Source organism: Lagopus muta, chromosome 10 (assembly GCF_023343835.1).
Source record: "Lagopus muta isolate bLagMut1 chromosome 10, bLagMut1 primary, whole genome shotgun sequence".
Taxonomy (NCBI): domain Eukaryota; kingdom Metazoa; phylum Chordata; class Aves; order Galliformes; family Phasianidae; genus Lagopus; species Lagopus muta.
Window position 1 is genome coordinate 17331263 of NC_064442.1, and position 21689 is coordinate 17352951.

The 21689-nt window shown below is 43.7% G+C and overlaps 1 protein-coding gene across 10 annotated transcripts in view; it reads right to left on the reverse strand.

Moving 5' to 3' along the window:
* The window catches only part of PEAK1 (pseudopodium enriched atypical kinase 1), a 95332-nt gene that overhangs the window by 19743 nt on the left and 53900 nt on the right, over window positions 1-21689 (reverse strand). For 9 of the 10 annotated variants that reach the window (XM_048956545.1, XM_048956538.1, XM_048956541.1 and 6 more), the window contains 3 exons: window positions 11313-14571; window positions 4567-4683; window positions 2490-2686 (listed from right to left, as the gene is read on the reverse strand). In XM_048956545.1, coding sequence (XP_048812502.1) covers window positions 2490-2686; window positions 4567-4683; window positions 11313-14461 — 3463 coding nt within the window. In that variant the 5' untranslated portion in view covers window positions 14462-14571. The remainder of the gene's footprint in view (window positions 1-2489; window positions 2687-4566; window positions 4684-11312; window positions 14572-21689) is intronic. The other variant, XM_048956547.1, reaches the window with a different exon arrangement.

Below are 21689 nucleotides of genomic sequence, written 5' to 3' on the forward strand. Positions count from 1 at the left end.
ACTGTAGATACAACTGCAGCTGAAACAAAAGCAAGCATAGTTTAACTCAATTATCTTACCTATTTCCTTATTATCCTATCTCTCATTTCCACACGTTGGTATTTGTTAACTCCACAAAATATATGATTTTGCTGCTGGGGTGGTGGAAGAGTGCAAATAAGTAGGAGTTGCTCTGTGCCCTCACTACTCATCTCATGACAGCCATCTGAATTCTGGTGAAGCTGCTCAAATAAACCAGGAAGAAGTTTGAACTGCAGCCAGAGAACGCAGTGCCATTTAGGGTAGCATTGCTTTTAACAACTAGCAGAAAGCTTGCCAAGCCAGGCTAAGTCAAGCCTACAAGTTACTTTAACTCCTTCATATCTAAAATGTACCCTGATGACTGTGAAGCTGGATGTGAGCTGAGGGTGAGGATAAGATTTGGAACGAAATGCTCGTCTCCTTCCTTCTCAGACACCCCCTGAACCTGGTGGGTTTTGTGTATGTCCACAGATGAATGTTCCACAGTTTCTCTGGGTAACCTGTTCCAGAGTTTCACGATGCTTTATGATTACATTTGACATGAGTTTACTGCTCTCACTTTGTGGGAAGAAAAGAGGTCTACAAACAAAAGCACTTCTAGCTGCCACCAGGCCTAACAGCTTGCAGAAGTGAACTCAACTGAGTAAAGATTTAAATACAAGAATCACAATGACACTGCTTTGGATGTGAAATGCAAGCAATCTTTTGACTGTAGGAACACTATGGCTACAAAACAGTGACTCCTCATGAGCAGTGATATGTCATGCATTAAATGTTACAGTAGGCTTCATCCTTTTTACGTTAGTCTGGTTAGGATTATGGGCTAACCAGACATCAGCAGTTTTATGTAGCTAGATTTATTGTCTGGATCATATCTATAATGTATTTATGTCCTAAATATGGAAGACATATTGATGCTGACCTATCCGTATATCTCAATGAATGGAAAATAATTAATTAGGTCTTTGGATAATTCCACCATAAAAATCTACATTTTAGTTGTTCCTGAATTGCAGTTTCTTGGTAGATATTGATATCATTCTTTGGCAAGGTATTTTCCTCTTTACATTTCATAAACAGTAAATCTGAATTTAATTATGCTTTATTATAAGAACAGGCAATCTCAGCCCCAAATTCACATTTCAGCAAAAAATATGCAACAGTATTGGTAAATATTTAAGAAATGTATGCACCTGATGGTTCAAAACTTTGGTCCCCAGTCCCTCAAACGTGTATGGACATGCCAAAGTCTTATATGTCTGAGCCACCTCAATGCAGTCAGTTTATTCTTGTATTTACATATTCCTAAAAATGAACAAATGAGGGATTTTTGCTCTTCTACAAAGCTGGCTGCGGGTCCTCCCAAATTAACAGCACTCCAAACCAAAACACTTTGGAAAACAAGGTGCATCACATTGTTAGTGTGCTTTGGAGGATGCTTATTTGCCTTCCACAGAAGCCCTGTGTACATGCAGTTTTTCATATGACTCAGGAACTCAGTGGTAGCTGAGCCAACGGTGCAGTCTGTTCAGGATATTCCTACTTTACATTTATACAAAAGAAGAGAGGTAAACTCTCAAACTAGGATAAGAAAGGCTTCAGGCAACAAAAGATGACTGCAGATGTTTCAGCAGTTAGCGATACTGTAAAATAAAGGGCCCTCTCTTCTGCTAAAGCTTGGAAATACACTGAAACCTAATTATTGTTTTCAAAACATTGATAATTTAAGCTGTATATTAAGGCTCTCTGATAAAATTCCTCCAAATAGATCATAGGATCATAGAATGGCCTGGGTTGAAAAGGAGCACAGTGCTCATCCAGTTCCAACCCCCTGCTGTGTGCAGGTCACCAACCAGCAGCCCAGGCTGCCCAGAGCCACATCCAGCCTGGCCTTGAATGCCTGCAGGGATGGGGCATCCACAGCCTCCTTGGGCAGCCTGTTCCAGTGCCTCACCACCCTCTGTGTGAAAAACTTCCTCCTCATATCCAACCTAAACCTCCCCTGTCTCAGTTTAAGACCATTCCCCCTTGTCCCATCACCATCCACCCTCACAAACAGCCATTCCCCCCTCCTGTTTATACACTCCCTTCAAATATTGGAAGGCCACAGTCAGGTCTCCCAGAAGCCTTCTCTTCTCCAAGCCAAAACAATGTGTCTTTGAAAAGCATCTCTGAGGCATTCTTAGAGCCTCTCTGACACCTTTGCCCCCCCTCCAGCCCCCCCCACAACACCCCATAGATCCCTCCCGCCCCCCCTACACCCCAAGCCTTTGTGCTTGTTCCATCTTTACTTTCCCGGTTGTATCCCTCAGAACGAGGCAAGATAATTTATCCTTCTGTAAATAGAAATTACAAGCATATCTTTAGGAACCAGCTTTATGAAAGCGCAGTAAGTAGCTTGAAAGACAAGGTTCTTCACAAACACGCTCGGATCTAACTCTTATTCTCCTCTGTAAGTATGCATTTACCTAAATTGCTGTACGTAGCACTGCAAGGATTCAAGTCAGAGGGATGTGGAGCTTCTTCTTTGTCTTCCTCCCCCTGAGGGGTGCGGACAGCAGACACTGGTATGACCGAGGCACTGCCACCATTGTCCTGCTTCACAAACACGGCTCTTGGGACGCGGGGGGACAAGTCCTCCAGCGTGGTATCATCGGGCACTTGACTGAAAGAAACAGCACAAAATCATTTGGAGACCAGGGCTGGACCCTAACGGCAAAACACCAGAACGTGCACGACATACAGAGGGAAGGAAATTAAGAAATAAGCTCCTTTTGCCCACCTCTTCTTTGAAGAATAACCTTCTAAAACACTTATTGTTTTCCTACTAAGGTGAAACAACTTTTGACTCAAACAGTAAAAATAATTCCTACCTTTCACACAAAAGAGATAATGAAATGTTTTACAGCTGACTACAATCAGCACGTGTATGCAGGAATGACTCTGCATAAAAGATGTGGACTCATACAACAGCAGCAGAGGTTAAAGTGCCTTTTACCAGTTAGAATAATTTTACCTAAATCAAAAATACTGGGGTACAGCGAGGGGACTGTAAGTGTTAATAAATGCATACAACTTTAATAATGCATTTTCATATACTGGTAGGATTTTGGGAACAGACTTTGGGAAACCTCGCTGTCAATTTCCCATTGACATTCTCCAGGATTAGCATCCATCTTCTTGTGTATCAGGTCAGTCACAAAGGCCAGGAAAACATTCCTCTGCTCTTAGCTATGAGCTTCTAATCAAACTATGATTACTTATGGCACAGAACTACAAACTGATGGCTTCAATCAGCTTTCATGGATACGTTTGCAGCAATAGGACTTAAAAATTAGACATAATATATCAAAAAAGCACTGTGTTCAGGTTTATTAAACGAACAAACAGTGCTGCTGAAAATGTAGCAGCAGGTATCAATAACGTGCCAGATAAAACACTCTGGAGATGGACCAAAATACTTCTGTATTTTATGCTCCCTCACTCACAGAAACAGATACTGATGATAGCCAACTCTTCAGAGCGTCTGTCCTACCCATCAGTTCTCATTATTCCATCCTGATCAAATCAAACAGGAGGAATTTTAAATACTCGTGCCCTCCATAAGGGTGAGGGGTGAGCACCTCCTCCAAAAGACGATCACCACATCATGTAAAAAGGTGTTTAATTTTTATGCCAAAGACTTAAAACAATGCAACTTCTGATGAGCAGCAACAAAAAATCTGCTTTTTGAAACAGGCAGAGCAGCTGAGTTTCCACGGCACAAATCCTTACAGTGGGAAGGCAGGCCGAACCCTCAAAGAGTTAACATAAGTGATAAGCACAGGTCTTTCCATTCTAATCCCAAGCCAAAATACTGAACATCATGATACACAACCTTCTAGCAATCCCAACCCGGCTGCAAAGATTAAAACATGCCAACAGTTTGCACAACACAAGGCCCCACGTATGGCGCAGCACACACATGCTGTTCTGCCCTCAGCCTCACGAGCTGTATCTGCAGGCGGTTGCAAACAAAACTCATTAGAACTTGTTAGTAAAGAAGGAAATGGCACCACTTCAAATAGCTGCAGCCTTTAATCAGCATTAAAAATTCTGTTCATTTTTAGTACCGTGCATAGCAATGGTGTGAAGAACATTCCACGTGCCCTGAACAGATCCACATGAAAGAGTTAACCTACGGTAACACCCGAGTAGAGCGCATATGAGATTAAAGCAGTGAAAAGGCTCTTCAGACGATGAGAATTAAACTAAAGACCTGCTCAGGTCGCTGCTGTGAATTACAGACATACCCGCATTGCTCAGTAAGGAAGTTTTCTTTCAGAAGGAAGAGTTTCTAACAGCTCTGCAGCTCTGCCATGGCCGTCCAGCAAGACTAGCATGGCTCCAAGCCATGGCTTAGTATTGACTGGTGTGCTACAGAGCAGACTCATCCTCCATACCAGACACATGCAAGCACATACGCTAAACCTAAGCTCAAAAGCATTCTGCCAAACAACGTAAACCAACAGCGCCAAGGAAGAAAGAAAAAAAAAACCAACTCACCCACTGTACTCACTCACACAATTCCCCATTAAAGGAAATTCTTTCAGGGCCTTCTTGAGTCTTTTAATCATGTCTTGAAACTCTGGCGAGCCATTGATTCCACAGTGTTCTGATGCGCTACAAGTTGTGCAAGCTGTGAGCAACAGGCTGAACTCTGCACAGAGTGATACACCTACTGCACCTTCATGTTTACCTTCGGGGGTTGGCCCAGGGACTTGCCAGAGCGCCCCAGGAGAGCACTGAGTTACAGCCCTGCCTTCTTAACTCTTCCACTGCTTCCGTGCATGGAAAACAGGTCACAAGCTACTGCATCAGGGTTTTGGTATGACAGCAATGGTCTTAGTCATGTTAATTAGCTAAGGAAAAGCAGGTTCAGATTTCACTGCTAAAAGTAAGCGAATCTTGAGCTGGTATTCCAACCCATTTTAGTGTCCGAACCTAATACAGACTGAATTGCAGCAAGATGTCAAGCCATGAAATGTTAGGAAATGGTTCCCTGTAACTTAACAGTGATGAGAGAGAGATCCTGAGAGATGAAGCATACGTACGCTGACTCAATGAGCAAAAAGCCAGCCTGTAATCATCTCTGTCATCACACAGGGGGAACAAAAGGGGAAAACCTCCTCGCTCATTAAACTACAAGAACCAAAGGCACGATTGCTTTTGCTTCGTGCAGTCGTCTAAACAGTTAAAAATATGTTAGTGTCCAAGAAAAGTAGAGCAGAGTGTCTGATAAACAAACTGTTCTTTAAGATCAGAACCATTAAAGCCTGATAAATTCATATATTCTTGTTGACTGCAAGTGATACTGAAAGCTATCCCCTTATTTGGGGATATTTATAGATATTTTGCCAGGATGGATTCTTTGATGCCTTGCGTAAGAGCACATATTTAGCTTCTGCCATAGAGGGTGCAGCCTCCCCTGTCCGAGCCTTTTACTGCTCCCTGCTTTATTTCAGAAACAAACTTCACAGGAAATGAATTACTTCCCTTAAGGAGCTCTGCTCCTCAGGCACACAGGGCACAAACCACACCATTCTGCTCATGGAGGGAGGAGCCCTCCATACACAGCCAGCACGTGTTTCCTCAACAAGCTGAAATTACGCATGGCAAAAAAGCTTGACATAGCAATGACTGTCCTTCAGACATTACTGAAAGCACACACCTGAGATTTGCACGTGTACAAGCTCAAAATTGTTCTGAAAGCAGCTTCCTGCAAGGTCAAATGCCTCCGCTTCTTCCCTCAGCTTATCCTGCTCTACAGTTTCTGTAAGATGATGTGGTTCGACCTGCCTCAATCTCCTGAGAACAGGAAATGTGTTATGTTTTTTTGTAAGGACGGTGGCACCGCAGCTACTGTGTGACCCACATTTTGCTCTGCTCAGTGCATGCCTTCTCCATCAGTGATTAATAAACAGCAATGAATGCGAGGCAGAAAAAGAAGCGAGTGGTTCTGGAAGTGTCCTCATGGGCCTGGGTCAGATCTAGAGGTCAAGCTGAGGGACAGCAGTCCTTGTGGCAGGCCTTGTGTCCAAGAAGCAGAAATCAGTGACAGAAGCACAGCAAAGACTTGACATGGCCCTACGCTCAGCTGAGACTCCAATTATTTTGATGTCCACTCCTCGCCAGTGGATATTAGCAGGGCAATAATCAACAGTACTCACACAGGTTGAGATGAGAAGCCTGACAAAAAAGATGACTTAATTTTACACAAAAAGCCTGAGAACTTGTAGATACATTTAGTTTCAAGGAGATCCTTGGGAGACTCCCTCAGACCTTAGCAGTTTTCAGCTAACTAAGCTAAACCAAATCCTAAATGCACTGATTAATGCTTGAGGAAAAATGCAGAGAGGTTCATGGTTTGGGGGTGGTCAAAGGCCAACCCAAACCTCCATCCTGAGCACATACCACTTCATCTCTGCAGATCACAGTACTCTGTGGGTACAGAAAATCCCTTCCAATGCCTCGTGCACTTCAGTTTTCATCACTGCCACGTGGCAGCCACAGTCACTTCAGAGGAAGGCGAAAGAAGCTTTACAACTGGCAATCCGCGATAGCTGAGCCATAAAGTTTATTCCCAGTTGCTGTTATTTACAAGTTAGCTTATTCCTGAAGCATGAGAATTGGTACTTCTTTATTATTGTTTTTAAAAGTCTTTGTAATGCAATGTTTGCATGGATAATGGGAATGCATTTCCTAATCCAGCAGAGACGTCCTGCTAAGCTCTTTAGTGTCAGTGAAACTCAATGGCAATGAGTTCCAGATTAACTATGCATTATGAAAATCACTTTTCTTTGGCCATTCTTACGTCTTCAGTCTTTCCATTTTACAGACTGCATTAGAGGAGTTCAGAATTTTCCATTTATTAATCAAAATTTGCAAAATAATGAATGGTAATCATAGAGTGGGACCTTAAAGATCACCCAGCAGCACCCCCCTTGCCATTGGCAGGGTTGCCAACTACTAGACCAGGCTGCCCAGGATCCCACCCAACCTGGCTCCAGAGATGGGGCACCCAGAGCACTCTTGGCAACCTGATCCAGTGCCTCACCGTCGTCTGAATAAAATATTTCTTCCTAACATCTAACCTAAATCTATCCTCTTTTAGCTCAAAGCAATCCCCTCTTATCCTATCACCATCAGACCATGTAAAAAGTTGGTCTCCTTGCTGCTTGTAAGCTCCCTTGAAGTACTGGAAGGCCTCAATGAGGTCTCCCTGGAGCCTTCTCTTTTCCAATCTGTTACATTTCCTGGCTCCTGATCCACTAAATCAAGTGAGTCTATGTGTAAGCTCTATTCCTATGCTGTTCAGCTTCACAAAGTCCAGGCCACGGGTGATACATGCTATGGCACAGCCTACCACCCCAGTTACTGCTATTTTTTTCCTTACTTAACAGTGATGTAACAAAAGCAGCTAAAAATCTATGGAAGAGCAAACCCATACAGTGCCCTTTAAGTCCTGGTGATCTACATCACCTCATCAGAGTGTCTTTCTCAACTACCTAAATGTGGAAATTTGATTCCTAATTCAGGTTGTTGGTGTAACTTTGGCTTACTGTAATTTACAATAAACAGTTTGAACAGAATTCAGCAACTTCAAGACAATCAACACATCAAAAAGCATCTAAGGATCATTCATTGTCCTCTGATACCTATAGAACTCATTAAAATGCCCAGTAAAATTCCCACAGGCTATTTTTTTGACAAAAATAGCCTTAAAGAAACCCAAATTGTTGACGTAGAATTATGCTTTTTAAGGGAAACGTTGAAAACAAATCTTCAAAACATACACAACCATGGACACAATGGGCATTTCACTCATTTCGAAAGGTGTAACAACAGCAGGGCTCTTCTGTAGCTGTGGGCCAAGAAAATTCATGTCTGTTGATCGTTAACCTAGTTCCAAATCCTTTTGACCATCATCTTAGGGGTGAGGTTAGTAATCCCAGCTTTAGCTATGAAGAAATGCTTTCTTACCTAAACCAGAATGGAAAGAATACACAGACCTCCCTGCTTGAAATATTCCACTAAACATACAGTTCTATCTTCAGTTTATCCAACTCTGGCCCATACAGACCATAAAAGAAAGTCAGGAGTGACTTGTGGCTGTAGAAGGAAACTACTCAGCTTAACACAGAACTGGAATGGAAATGGCTGCACACAATTCACCTGCACCTTGATTTACAAGATGCTGCGATCTACAAACAGGGCTGAACGATTTTAGTTCAGTTCTGATGTGGTTTATGAAGATGGGAAAGGAAGAATCAGAAGGCAGAGCTGCAGTTTTCTTTCAGGAAATGGCTCAATCCATAAAGCTGCTACTGGGGTGTAAGCAATGATCTCTCAATGAGAGAAGAAACTTTATCTTGGGAAACCCCCACAGCAAGGTGCTGATCCATTAGATAACCAAGCCTTTGAAGAAGCAGAAAGATGACTTTGTTTCGCTTTTTAAACTTCTGTGTGGATTCCACCTCCGTCGCTTACGATGGCTTAGGCCACAGACGTTGTCCTGTTCTCCTTTTCGAGGTCAGCATTAGCTTTTGCCTGAGAGCATCTGCTGCACACACACACAAAAGCCCTGCAAGAGGTCTGAGAACACCTGGTTTCCATCCCATTACAATGTGGCTGATGTGATTGCTGATTTCCAGCAAAATCTAATCCACCTATAATTTTTTGGCATAAGCATTACATTAGCATTTGCCTTCTCCTTTGGAACCACCCTGAATGCAGCCTGGCTTGAAACAGAAAAACCACCACAAGGATAAAATCATACCAAGCTCTTTCATATAGCTTTCCCAAACAACTGTGTATTTTGCCAATGCTGTTCAAAGGATGAAATGACTTCTTGGTGATAACTTTAAGTACCTCCAGACAGCCCTGCTTTGTGGTTATCTTATCAATCTCTACCAGCTTTGTAATCCATTGAAAAGTAAGGAAACATTGTGCATTTATTTAATTTAATAAATTAACTTATTATTAAATTGGCAGTATTAGGTTTCTCTGTCTGTAACAGTATTAAAAATGCATGCAGCTAACAAAAAAATGACTGAAAATAAAGACATCCACTGTTCTAACCATTGCAGCATTTCAGTGCATTTCCCTTTTGAAACCACAGAACAGAATCATTAGAAAGAAGACATTTCAATTCTAATGTTAGGAAAATTCTGACTGCCACCAGGGAAAATTGCTTTTTGCCTGTATCATCATGGCTTGCAGGAAAACGAAAAGCAATAATACTACTGGAATAAGATATGGATGGAACGACCACCTGCCTTCAGTAGTATGGGTCCAAGGGACTCCAGTGAGTGCAAAAGCACAAAACAAGAGAACAGCACCATCTCTAGGGTAGTCTAAGAACAAGTGCCAGCAGTGCGTGCAGCCTGCAGTCTTTCAGGGCAGGTTACCCCCACATAAGCAGTGTTCTCCTTGGATCATCTCCCCTGTCTGCTCACCAGAAGCGACAAGCAAACTGTTTTGGTGGCACATGGAAGGCAGTGAAGCTCCTGATGGCAACGTATTTGGCAATGCTGCTGACGTGATACTGACACACAGCCACTTCCTCCAGAAGACAAAGGAAAATATGGGTTCCTCTACAGGGAACAAACCTCTCTGATGCCACGGGTTCTCTAAAGCTGCTTATTTCTCCCTATTTAATTGAAAGTAGATTAGACTCCCATGAAGAGTTATTCAGCCTGGGTACGTTCCCCACTGTCTTCAGCCTTAGGCTACAGCATGCACTGCATTTGGGGCAACTGCTTCAAATTTAAATCTACCAAATCCAGCCCTGTATCACACTATGCTAAACTTTATCATCACCTTACATTACAGACCCCAAAGCTTTCCAGGTCTGACAAAAGGCAAGCAACCTGAAAAGCAGTGCTGCCTTCCATGAGAACACCATACAGCTCTTCCCAACTGTGATCTAAAAAGATTTAACTCCGCTTGATGCGATGGTCACTCCTGGTCAGTGAAGACTTATTTCACTTCAAGGCAGACAACAAACAGCTTACAGCAAGCTGTATGCTCACACAGGGACTTCTGTTAGCTTAAGTCAATTCACAAACCATCTTAAATCTAAAATGACTGTAATTTTCTTTAACGGATAAGGCAGTAAAGGAGGAAAAACCACAAAAAGGCGCTGCCATTACGCAGCTATTTTGTGAGGCTCACACGTGTAAGTCACCAAGTTTACAGAACGACCCATTTCCTACCATCAGGTTATTGCTTCAATGAATAATGCAAACGTGAAGTTATTTTGGAACTGATTTGTATAATCAGTAACTTTGGAAGGCTTGGTCTGATACATCCATGGCTGCGTTCTGCACTCAGTGAAATGCAAACTACATCCCCACGATGGACTGCAGCAAACATGTCAAGCGTGGCAAAGAAATCTGTGATGTGTTGAAAACAATGAGTATCTGGAAATGTTCTGACCTGTGTCTGTTCTGATCATGTTCTGACACAGCCAAAGCAGCATGTGTGTCCTTGATAGGGGAATAAACCACAGCCTGAGCCATTCGAGTACCAGGAATTTATAGGAGTAAAATACATAACCTGGTCAAATATGCTCAAACAAAACAAAACAGGATTTTAGTAAATAATGATTAAGAAAAATTCAAGAAGAGATCATTCAACAATATTGCTGGGCAAAATGAAGCAGCGGGCTCTGCTGAATGCAACACAGCTTGGGGGCAAAGTATATTACCTGCTGAAGGCCTTGTGGAAGGTAGATTGCTTATTTATAGATAATTTCCTTCTATGATTACTTTTCACATGGCTTATTTCTGGAGCATGGCAGAGATGCTGCAATGTCGTATCAAGTTAATTAGCACCTCTTGTTATCGCGTCTATGTGAGATAAAGTTAGCACACCACCTTTTATGTCTCACAGAGCTTTTATCTCTGATTTTCAATTGCTGTCATCTATTTCTGCAGAGGAATTCTTTACCTTTTCTACAACGTAAGAACTATTTCTTCAACTAGAAATTCAGGGAAATGTATCAGATCCAATGTAACATGGCAATTACAATGTATTAGCAGACCTGCAAACACACACCCCAAACAGGTACCTGGTAATTTTTTTCTTACTGATAACTGATATCATGAAAACATTTTTAGAATACGCTTTAAGATCCTTAAAATGAATATGTGTTGAGAAATGTACACATGTAATAAAACCCCTCATTTCTTCCCTTTTTGCTAGCATACACAGTGCAGTTTACACTGCAAAAAAGTAAGGAAGGTTACCTGGGGATTTTCTTCAGGATCTGAGGTGGTGATGGATGGCTCGTTATTTTCTGCTCAGAGCTCTCTGGAGACTTCTCCTGTGTCTCCCCTTTGTCTTTTGCAAGCACATCTGCGATAGCAGACTCCACTCCACTCTTGTACTGATGGTCAACCTGTGGTTCGGTTTGTGTCGGTTCACATCTATACATGAAAACAATCGATGGCTTCTCACTGGAGTCTGACTTTGCCTCGCTGAACCAGTGATGCCGTTGGACCGGAGGAGGGGGGAGCATGTGAATCACAGTTCCATCCAGACCCACCAGTTTCCCTTTCTCTCTTTCTTTCTCTCTGTCTTCCTCGTCATCGGTTTTTCTGCGGCGGAAGAAGCTCTTAAACGATATCCAGCGTTTGGGTTTAGCATCAGCAGCTCGCCGGACCTCGGAGTGCAGGATGGACTCCGCCTCTGTCGACCTGGTGGGACTATTGGGTTTGGCCCAGTTGCTAAAATGCCTTTGCAGCAGATTACTCGCGTGGTAGGGTGAAGATGTGGATCGAGGAGGAGGGAATGGTGGTGCTTGTTCTGTCTTGGGACTTGCGGTATTCGGGGTGCCTCTCACTGGCTTTGGGGAATTGGTGGCAACTGGCTGTGAAGCTGTGTCTTTCTGCATTTTAACGGCAGTGCTTTCCGTGGTCTTGGATGACTCTACTTCAGACTGTGATGTAAACAGGGATTTAGGTCGTACGAGGGTGTTCTTAGCAGCATCGGCGTCAGGAGGTAAGGAATACAGCTCTTCTGCACTGCAAGACTTGGGCCCAGCCTGCGGAGTTTCTGGAGGAGACTGCGGAGGCTGGATGGAAGCCACAATCTGTGAAAGCACCGTGCTTGCATTCTCTCTGCTGCTGCTGCCGGTAGGAGCAGAAGCCTCTGGGGTCACATCTGCAGGTTCTTGTGCTGCCTTCTGAATTCTCGGTGGGGAGCTGTGGTCAGAGCTATGACTTCTCTGTGGTGATATCTGACTTTTACCGAGACAGCTGTTAAACTCTTGCACCTTCTGAGCCACAGAACCGAGTCTACATTCAGTGCTATTCGTCACCCCCTTTGCTTCAGTGGGTTTGCCTCCTATGGCTTCAGTCATTTTGCTTTCTGTCTCTATTTCTTCGTAAGTGTGACTAATTACACTGGTAGTTTTATCTTTCACAGACAGCTCTCCGCTGGTCCCTAGAAAACTTTTGTAGATAGCCAGGTTATCATACGCGTTTGGATTGATGACAATTGGAACTTTAATGGCATTTTTGGAACTCTTAGCATAAGTGGGCTCGTCATGAATGATAATGGGAAAAGGTGGCATGCCAGCATTATTATAGCTGTTGAATTTTATCTCAGATAAATTGGGAGACTTAACTGGGATGGTTTTAGAAGAAAGGTTTGTAGCTGTAGGCGAAGTAGGAGCTGACTTGTGGCTTGTCTTCCTGGGAGGAACAGAAGGTCCAGAGCTGTTAGCAACTAACTCCACCTTCGGTATCTTCTGTCTTGGACTAGTGCTAGAAGTCCACACTTCCTGATACCTGATTGCACTGGATTTTTTCAGATTGGCATTGACTCGTGCAGGCGATGCTGCAGAGGATTTAATAGGTGTGCCTGGGGTTACTGGCGAACTTGGGTTAGATGATGTATTTTTGGCTTCTGAGGTTTCAGTCTGACTCTCCTTACATTCATTCGTCATGGCTGCTGATACATCCACTACGGTATATGGCTTGCAAACTGGCTGTTCCATATTCACCACTCTGTAAGGTTTAGCTTGCTCTTCCACAGGCACCAAATTTATAGTTACTGCCTGACCGCTAACATCCGAAGAACTTTTATTCTCTTGTTTATCAGTCTGCACAGCAATTTTGCCATCCTTCTCTTCCAGCCGAAGAGCAAGGACGGCCTTGTGGGTTTCGAGACTCTTTGGAACGTTCCTGGAAGCTTTTGACACATCCTTCACTTGTAAACTATCACAGAGACTCTCATATTCTGGTTCAATCAATTTGATGTCCTGGGGAGTACTAGGAGATAATCCTCCATTACAGAGCTTCTGTGAAGAGCTGCTGGCTGTTCCAGAACGAGACTCTTCTGTCAAAGAAGAATCGGGAGATGTAGAATCAGAAGATACCATGCTCTGCATGCTCTCTTGCCCATACAGAATCACAGTCTCTTCCCCATAACCGTTTAAAATTTCGTCGTAACTGTCGTCGTAATCTACAGCACAGATCCGCTGCAGAGACTTGTTTCTCAGAGGCACGGTATTCCATTTTTTGTCAACACAGAACTGAACAGGAGACAGAGTGTTAGCTCTAAAATTAGCAAAGCGAGGTTGGCCCCTCATCCGAATTTCCATTGCTAGCAATTCTTCATCACTTTCATCCCAGCTTTCATGCTCTTCCTGCATGCTGCCAAAAAACGCGTCATCCTCACTCTCATCTCCGCTGGAGAATTCTGGGTAACAGAAACGTCCGCCTTCATTACTTATGACCTCCGTGCTTCCACTCAGAATAACGTGCTTGCCGTGAGAATCCTTCATCCCACCCATCATGCAGCTTGGAGGAATCTTTCTTTCTAACGATCGTTTATAACAATTATTTATCCTTCCCAAGAAGGTTTCTCTCGAGTTCATTTCACTTCCAGTCAGCTGAGGTGCGGTATCCAAACCTGCGATCTCCTTCAAGACTTCTGTCAGTCCATTATTATTATTATTTGGTATCTTCCCTACCCCATCACTGTTGCCGTAAGGCCTAGGAACGTGGCTGTAGCCCTCAATTTCATCTTCATTATTATTGTTCAGTGGTTTTTTGTGCAAGACAGCTTTGTTTCGGTTCCAACCCGCGGGCACCGATTTATTCTCACAATGATCCGGAGCGCCGATTTCGCCACACACGCCCTGCCCATCTGCTACCATCATGGTGGGCTTCACAGCTATCGTGGGTTTCTTTGCCACAGGCGGTCGGAAACTCCCCGTGTTCCTGCCACGCTGGCTGTTGCTTTGGTTTGCATTGGTTTTCAGATTGTCATGCGAGAGGGTTTTTTTTTCAGACACCGGGGGCAACTGATGCAAGCTTTTTGGCTTAAAGCAGTTCTTACATTCACCAGGTTTCCAGACGTGCTCAGTGAAGGTGTTGCAAGCAGACATTTTCCCAGCACTCTGCGCGTGACGCCGTGCTGTTCAGTGCATGGTAAGAACCTCGTCTGTGTGCTTCCTCTCTTCACCTGGTACGGCTACTGTTGTGAGCAGCGACCATTCTGAAACACCAAAGAGAACGGGGACAAGAATGGGTAAAACGGGTCAGTGAGCAACAACTCAGAATAACCCACTGACCTTTCCACAGAATCATAAGGTTGGAAAGGACCTACAAGGTCATCCAGTCCAACTGTCCTCCCATCACCCTGGTTATCACAAAACCATATCTCGTAACTCCTCATCCAGAGGCCATTTTGCTGATCTCAGCTCTTTTTACTTAAATTTACAAACCTGCTAAATGAAATGCAAAAAAACCCAAATAGTTGCAATTATCATTCTTCTCAGACATGAAGAATTAAAACTTTGGCAGCTAAGATCAGCATTACACAGAGCAGAGAAAGGGAGAAATGGCAATGACTGAGACACGGAGTAATTCTCTTGACAAGTTCGGGACCATTGACCTTTATTTTTCACACAATAAATCAAATGCTGGGAAGAGGATATAAAATCAAGGATTAGTGCAAATTGCCTCCAACATAACCGTTTAAATATGGCACAAGAAAGTAATAGTATGCTTTACACTCAAATGCAATTTAGATTGTTTTAGCTTCAAATGTGAATGAGCTCAACTTAAGTGGCAAAATATGTCTGAGCAATTCCAAACTCAGCCATTTTAGCACTTTTTCTCAGCAGAGTTGAATTATAACTGGACAGATGCTTTGTTTGACAAGACAGGCTGGAGTGCTGGGCTGGAAAATCAGATAAAAAAAATGCTAGGGCAATCTTTGTGGAAAGTCACTGCTTATTCTCCTTTAGCTTGCAACGCTGGCAATAAGATATTCCTACATCCTGCAAACAAAGCTGTGGATTTTCAGTCTCCAACTTGTTTTGCATGTCGCTTCTCCACCTAACGCCCATCCCTGCCCTCTCCGAAGTAACAACTGAAATACAATTATACACTCATTTCCAAGTGAGTTCTCCTCTTTCTCTGATTTCCTGACACCATTTCCTGACACTCGGCCTTGGGGGAAAACTGAACACAACTGTTCTATTTTACAGCCACTGGAGCATCCTGGCTGTGAGAGTTTATGAATTAATGCCTGAAGACTTGAAGCCAAAGCCAAAGCCACAAGTCTGGTCCCCCCCTCATTGTAGCATGACTCAAACACGATCGGAGACATTTTACTGAGGTGAAAGAACGCAGCTCTCTCCACAGCTGGTGGCTTTTCAGCAGGCAGCAGGACAGCCGTGCTGCACCCTCCATGGCCACAACTGGTTTCCATCAGTGCAGCAAACAATCAGAGCCATGTGTCACACTGACACCGGCACGACTTTGTCAGTCTCCTCACGTCACACTGTGATTTGGCACAGGGCTGCCCTGCGCTGCGGAGCTGCAGGAGCAGTGCTGTTCCAACGGCAGATGGGGCTGCAGTCTAACTGTATTCCAGCACAGTGCCCTCAGACACATGCTACCACAGCCATCCTTTCTCATACGTCGACTAAATATGTTTCCAGACACAGTTTTTGCCCGGAAAGTCAGTGCCAAAAGCTTCCTCTGCATGACCTAACACAGAAAGCCCGCCAGACAGAGCTCTGCCCAGCCTTCAGCCCCTGTTTTATCTATGTGCTGACTCTGTACTGCTCTGCTTCTTGGTTCAACACCTTGCAAGCCTGCGCCCCACAACCAGAAAAACTGCATTAGGAAGTAATTCTGCTACAACACGAGAGAGTACTGGAATTTCATACCCTAGTTAACTCCTTCCTTTTGTGTGTTTAACAAATATAAGGAGAAAAGTTGCACTAATTGGAACATTTTCTTGGAAAATGTACTTCTCCATTACAGAAAATCTCCAAGCAGACCATTTACACAAAAAGATTAGTGCGGGTGAGGATGGTTTTTTTTACCATTTAACTGGGTAATATTATTTCTCAGAAATGGCACGAATTGCACTCGCTCTGCAATCCTATCACAACACAGGCAGTTTTATGGCCTGCTAGGCAATGCTTTTCCTGCTAATAACACTGGGTAAAATGAGAAAGCACTGTAGTATTGCACACCCTCATGGACATTTGTCTCATGTTTTCCTGCTGGCCGCACTCACTCCCCTTTGCTCAGATGCACTGATATGGATCAGCTTTCCTGTCATGTGCTGTGTAGGTGTGCATGTGAACTACATGTGTGTCAGTGCAGACATGTCACGAGCACACAGCAGTTACATAAGCCACGTTAGAACTTTCAGATCTCTTGCCCTTCAGCACCAAATGGGAATGGACTGAACACAGCCACATGCTCTAATGGGACTCCTGACACAGGCAGGAGCTGCTGCCTGCTCCACGAGGGCTTCCAGGATGAGCGGTTCCTGTGAGCTGCTCTGCCACTGCCTGCAGCTGTAGCAAAGAGGAAATGTGTGCCTTCAGACAAGAGGAAATGTCTGCTAAGCAAAAAAACCCAACCAAATAGCCAACAAACAAAAGAATTCCAACACTGAGCTCTTTCCATACTTTGAAACCAGAAGTGCTCCTATGCTATTACAGATGATGTTCACATTGACCTTTATAGGTGTAAAGTGGTATTGTGCTCTCAAAAAAATTCAGACAGCTTCTTCACTGACGTACAACTGCAGTCATCTTTTTCTGGTGCTTTCCTTCCCCTTTAAAGACAGCCAATGCATTTCTATTCCAACTACAGAACCACTACCATGAGTGATAATGACGATGCGAGTGATGATGAGTGAAATGAATGAGATCTTCTTTCAGCACAAATAAAACCTGTAACATTCTTCACACGTCCAGGATATGGATCCCATGGCTGCTAACAGCTGCAGCTGGACAGGGGGCAGCAGAGCCTGCTGAAGGTAATGAGAACACACACAAAATGCATGAGAAACATTGCTCTGCTGTGACAACCCGACATGGTTCGTCTCTGCCCTACTCCTCAGAACTAAGAAGGCCACGAGGAGAACCAGGCAGTCCCTCGTGAGATCTCCTGAGCTCCATGGTGCTCCTGGTATCTCTGCTGTTGCAATGACAGCCCTTCCCATGGCTGAGGGATGGGAATGTGCACATTGCAGAGCTGCAGGCTGTTCTGAAACGTGTTGTCTGGGGGACAGAACTCACAAGGAGACGCTCAGTCTCAGGAAAACGAAAGCAAAAAAAGCCCTCAGATGTTCAATACGAAACAGCATTAGGTTTCTAAAGTGTTCACAGGACATATGCAGTACTGCTGCACATGTCATCCTGCACACCGAAGCTTTTTATGTAAGCTGATAAATACAGATACTTGCAACTTTTACCCAGAAACAGCAGCACGATGACGTTCAGCAGCAAACATTCACCAAGCCACAGTGCCAGGAACGAGCACAGACAGACAGACAGTTCAGCTGTAGTATCATGGCACTTCCTTCATCAGGTGCTTGGGTCAGCACTGAGAGGCTTAAAGGCTAAATCACTGTGTGTATGAATGAGAAACAACACCGCTTGTTTCGGTGGCTGCACACAGGAGAGCTCAGCGTGGCCCTGTTCAGTTGATATAAAACAAAGAGCAGTGCCGAAGCGTATTTCACTTTCACATCAGGTTCAGGTTTGGAGCTGCAGTGCAGAAATGGAGCAGCCCCAGCTCAGGTGTCCTCCCATCAGGAATGGAACCTTGCACACAAATGCAGTGGTATTTCTGTGGCTCTCATCTGTTGACATCACCTTTGCTGAGTGCACATAGCTAGCAATAAACATGCATTTCCAGCATTTTCCCTTTGTTCTACGTAATTTCAGGCTAGCAGCTCTCCCTTAGATGCGTGCCGGCTGAATCACGATGAAGGCCTTCTCCAGTAATACTTTACACTAACATAATCCAATTAAAAGGAACTTAATTGGTGTGCAACATTCCCTACAATTTCAACATTTTAAAAATGAATAGTCTCAGTAAGTACCAGATGGTGACATGCACTAATTAATCAGGCCTGCTCCATGAATGAGCGTATTAAAATGAAGGCACCTATTAGACATGTGTTTTCAATGCTGTATGCTGCAAAACCTCCCCTTAAATGAATGCCTACCACATTACTGAGCGATACGTACACACGTGCATTTCATCATTTGGTCTCCAATCAGGGGATATCTGATCTAGCTTTCCTTTCTTGCTGTTTCTTTAACTTCAGGCCACTCATGAGAACGGGCCCAGGGTTTTTTTTGCCACACAATAAATCACACTGACAAACCTCTGTAAGAGGCAGCAGCCCATTGTACTGCTGGCAAACGACCCACTAAGCTCTCACCACTGACAGGCATGTCCTCAATCTGAAAAATAAGTGAGGGAATCCTGCCTGGGCTTCCTCTGCATGAGTGCACCACGAAACCACCACGGCTTTGTGGTTGTGCCTGAAGTGCTTGCAGGGATCTGGACGGCCACTGATCATCACACACAGCCCTGTATGTTAAACTTAAGACTGAAATCATTGTTGTTCTTCTCAGAGTCTGAGATACGTATCTATACATCCACATGCAATAAAAAACATTTTAAGGAACTTCAGGGAAAAGCCCCAAATGTTCCAACTTCGTGCCCCATCTCCGGCCTGGTGGCTGCAGGCTTGGGCAGCCAGCACAGATAACTGGCACTGCAGCCATCTGCATGCTTTCTCCATGCCGACAAAACAAAGCACACCAAAAAAATCAACCCCAAACCAAAGAACTTTCTCTAATTTTACATCCTTTGTTCAACTTCAAAGGAAAACAGATTCCAAGTGAAGCTAACGGCAACATCTGTTCTGTGCTGGGATTGCAGCACGGAGAGCCTGGCAGACAGAAGTCAGGGTCCCCAGCTTACAGGCAGTGCCCAGAAGCACTGCGCTCTGAATGACCTTGCAGCACTTATTAATGGAATTCAGATTAAGCAAAAACTATATAATAAGATGCTGTACAGCATCGCAGTGGAGTTTGGATATAAAGGCTAACATATCAGCACTTAAAGACATGAGAAGTGCACAGGACCTGACAAAAATGAACGAGAATTGAACACTGTAGACTTTATAGCCAGGAACAGTGACTCAAAGTCTTATTCAAAGTCTGGTAGCATATAAAAAAATAAGATCCAAATGTTGTGACTCTGATGTGTGACACCACGTTCAGCCACAGCACACAGTTTGCAGCAGGGACACCGGGAAAGCATGTGAATGAAGCAACGACATGAGGGACTATCATAGTTTTATCCCCAACAGTGGGCTAATAATTCAGTGACTATCTGATCACTGGTGTAGGAAGCCAGAAGTGAGCTCTGGCAGGTTCTACAGGATGCAGATTCCAAGGAATGCTATGTGTGGTCATCAGTTCTGGTAAGAAAGTTTGTTTCAGGTAATATTTTCTTTTGGTCAGAACTGGTATCTGCTCAAGGCTATAAAATGACAGATCTGCAGAAAACAACGGATCTCTCTGGATATTAAAGAGGTGATGACCTTAATTTTAGGCCAACATAAACCTCGAGGGATACTCCAGAAGTGATGCCTCCTGTTTTCATTATTTTGTCCTGCAGTGTCAGAGCTGGATGTTGCTGGTGTGGCAGTGGAGGTTGATATGCACAGCTAATGGTGGTGACTGTGCTGAAAAATCGTGTGTCCCAGCTGAGAATTTGTTCTATCAGGTAGTGCTATTTGTATTCCATGGAAACAAAACAGGCAGCGTTTCTTTTGGAGCAGCCTATGTGTAAAACTGCCAACTTACTTCAGATCAATAGCAGCACGGAGGGCATGCCATGGAGGGAGAGTAAAACAGAGTCAATGCTGAACAAAGTTCTGTAAAAGAATAGTTGCAAAATTGCTGTGAGAATAGTATGAAACAATCAGGAAAACCACTGGGAGCTTTTCTTTTCTAAGCTCCCATTCTGTACTATCTCTCAGTTAAGAAGAGCTTAAATGACATTAATATTTCACAAAAGCAAGTGAGTGAAGGAAACCCTTGAATGTTTTTTTCCACCTAAAACCTGTAAGAAAAGAAACATGATAGAAATAACCAACGAACTGCAGCAGAAACCTGCCCTTGGCTACACAATCTGCGATGCTTCAGAAGAGAACAGGCATTTCTTCACAATTTACCTAACCCAAAGAGATAATGCCACAGAGCAGCGAAGAGGCAAGAAATATCCTCAGGATCTGCGCAGGTAATGTGATTAGATTCTGCATCATCACATTTACAACAGAAAAAAACAGCAAGGACAAGCTCTCACAGTTGGTTTTCAGGCCCAGGAGACCAGCCAAGGCATGTATCTGAATGCAATCTTCTAAATTCTGACAGGAACAGATTTTTACCTTGTAAAAACTGTTAATAAAATATTTTTCCTTTCGGAAAAATCATCTTTTTTCATTAATATACCCTAAGTTTCTAATGACCAGCTATCATTCAGACAGCACTGCTGAGCATATTCTTTTGGGACACTTCCCACCTGCACAGGAAATTAGCTTTCCTTTTCCTTCCTCCCCACGCCCCAATAAGCCAACCCTATAAACACTGTTTACTGGGATGCCTAAAGGTGGCTGCGTACAACATTCCGAGATCTAGCAGCAAATGAAGGGCAAGCACAGAAGCACATCTGCTGAGATGAACTAGCAAAACAATACTTGAAAAATGCATCCTCAAGTTCAAGGCATTTAAGTCTGCCTCAAATCTGTTCAAGAAAAGCTGTGAGGATTAAGTGTAGCATTCAGAGAGTGCACTGTATGACTACACCTTCACCAGCTTACTTCATACTCTGCTACTATGCTACTATTTCTACTTACTGATCCACGTCCTCTTCCCAGGCTCGCTTGAAATCCTGCCCATCGCCTATTTCTCCAGCTGCACATGAAAACAGCTGCCACAGTAAACTTTACAGAACTGTTAAACTTCTTGTGTTCCCAATAAACAGCGATGAACTACCCAAAAAACACTGCACTGCTTCTGTAGCTACAAAAGCAGGTAATGGTTGTGGTTAACCTTCTGCTGAGCACTGCTTGAAAACAAACCCGTCTGCGTTATTCCTGTGTTATTGAATCCATCCATTCTGCAACTCCAATTTACCTGAAAATCTCTTTCATGTACTGCTGCAACTTACGGCTCCAAACTTCCCCGCAAAACCCCTGATGCAGCAAAACATGAAATGCTATTGCCAAGCATGCATCAGAGTAAATGCGGGGCAGCAAAATACAAAACAGGACTG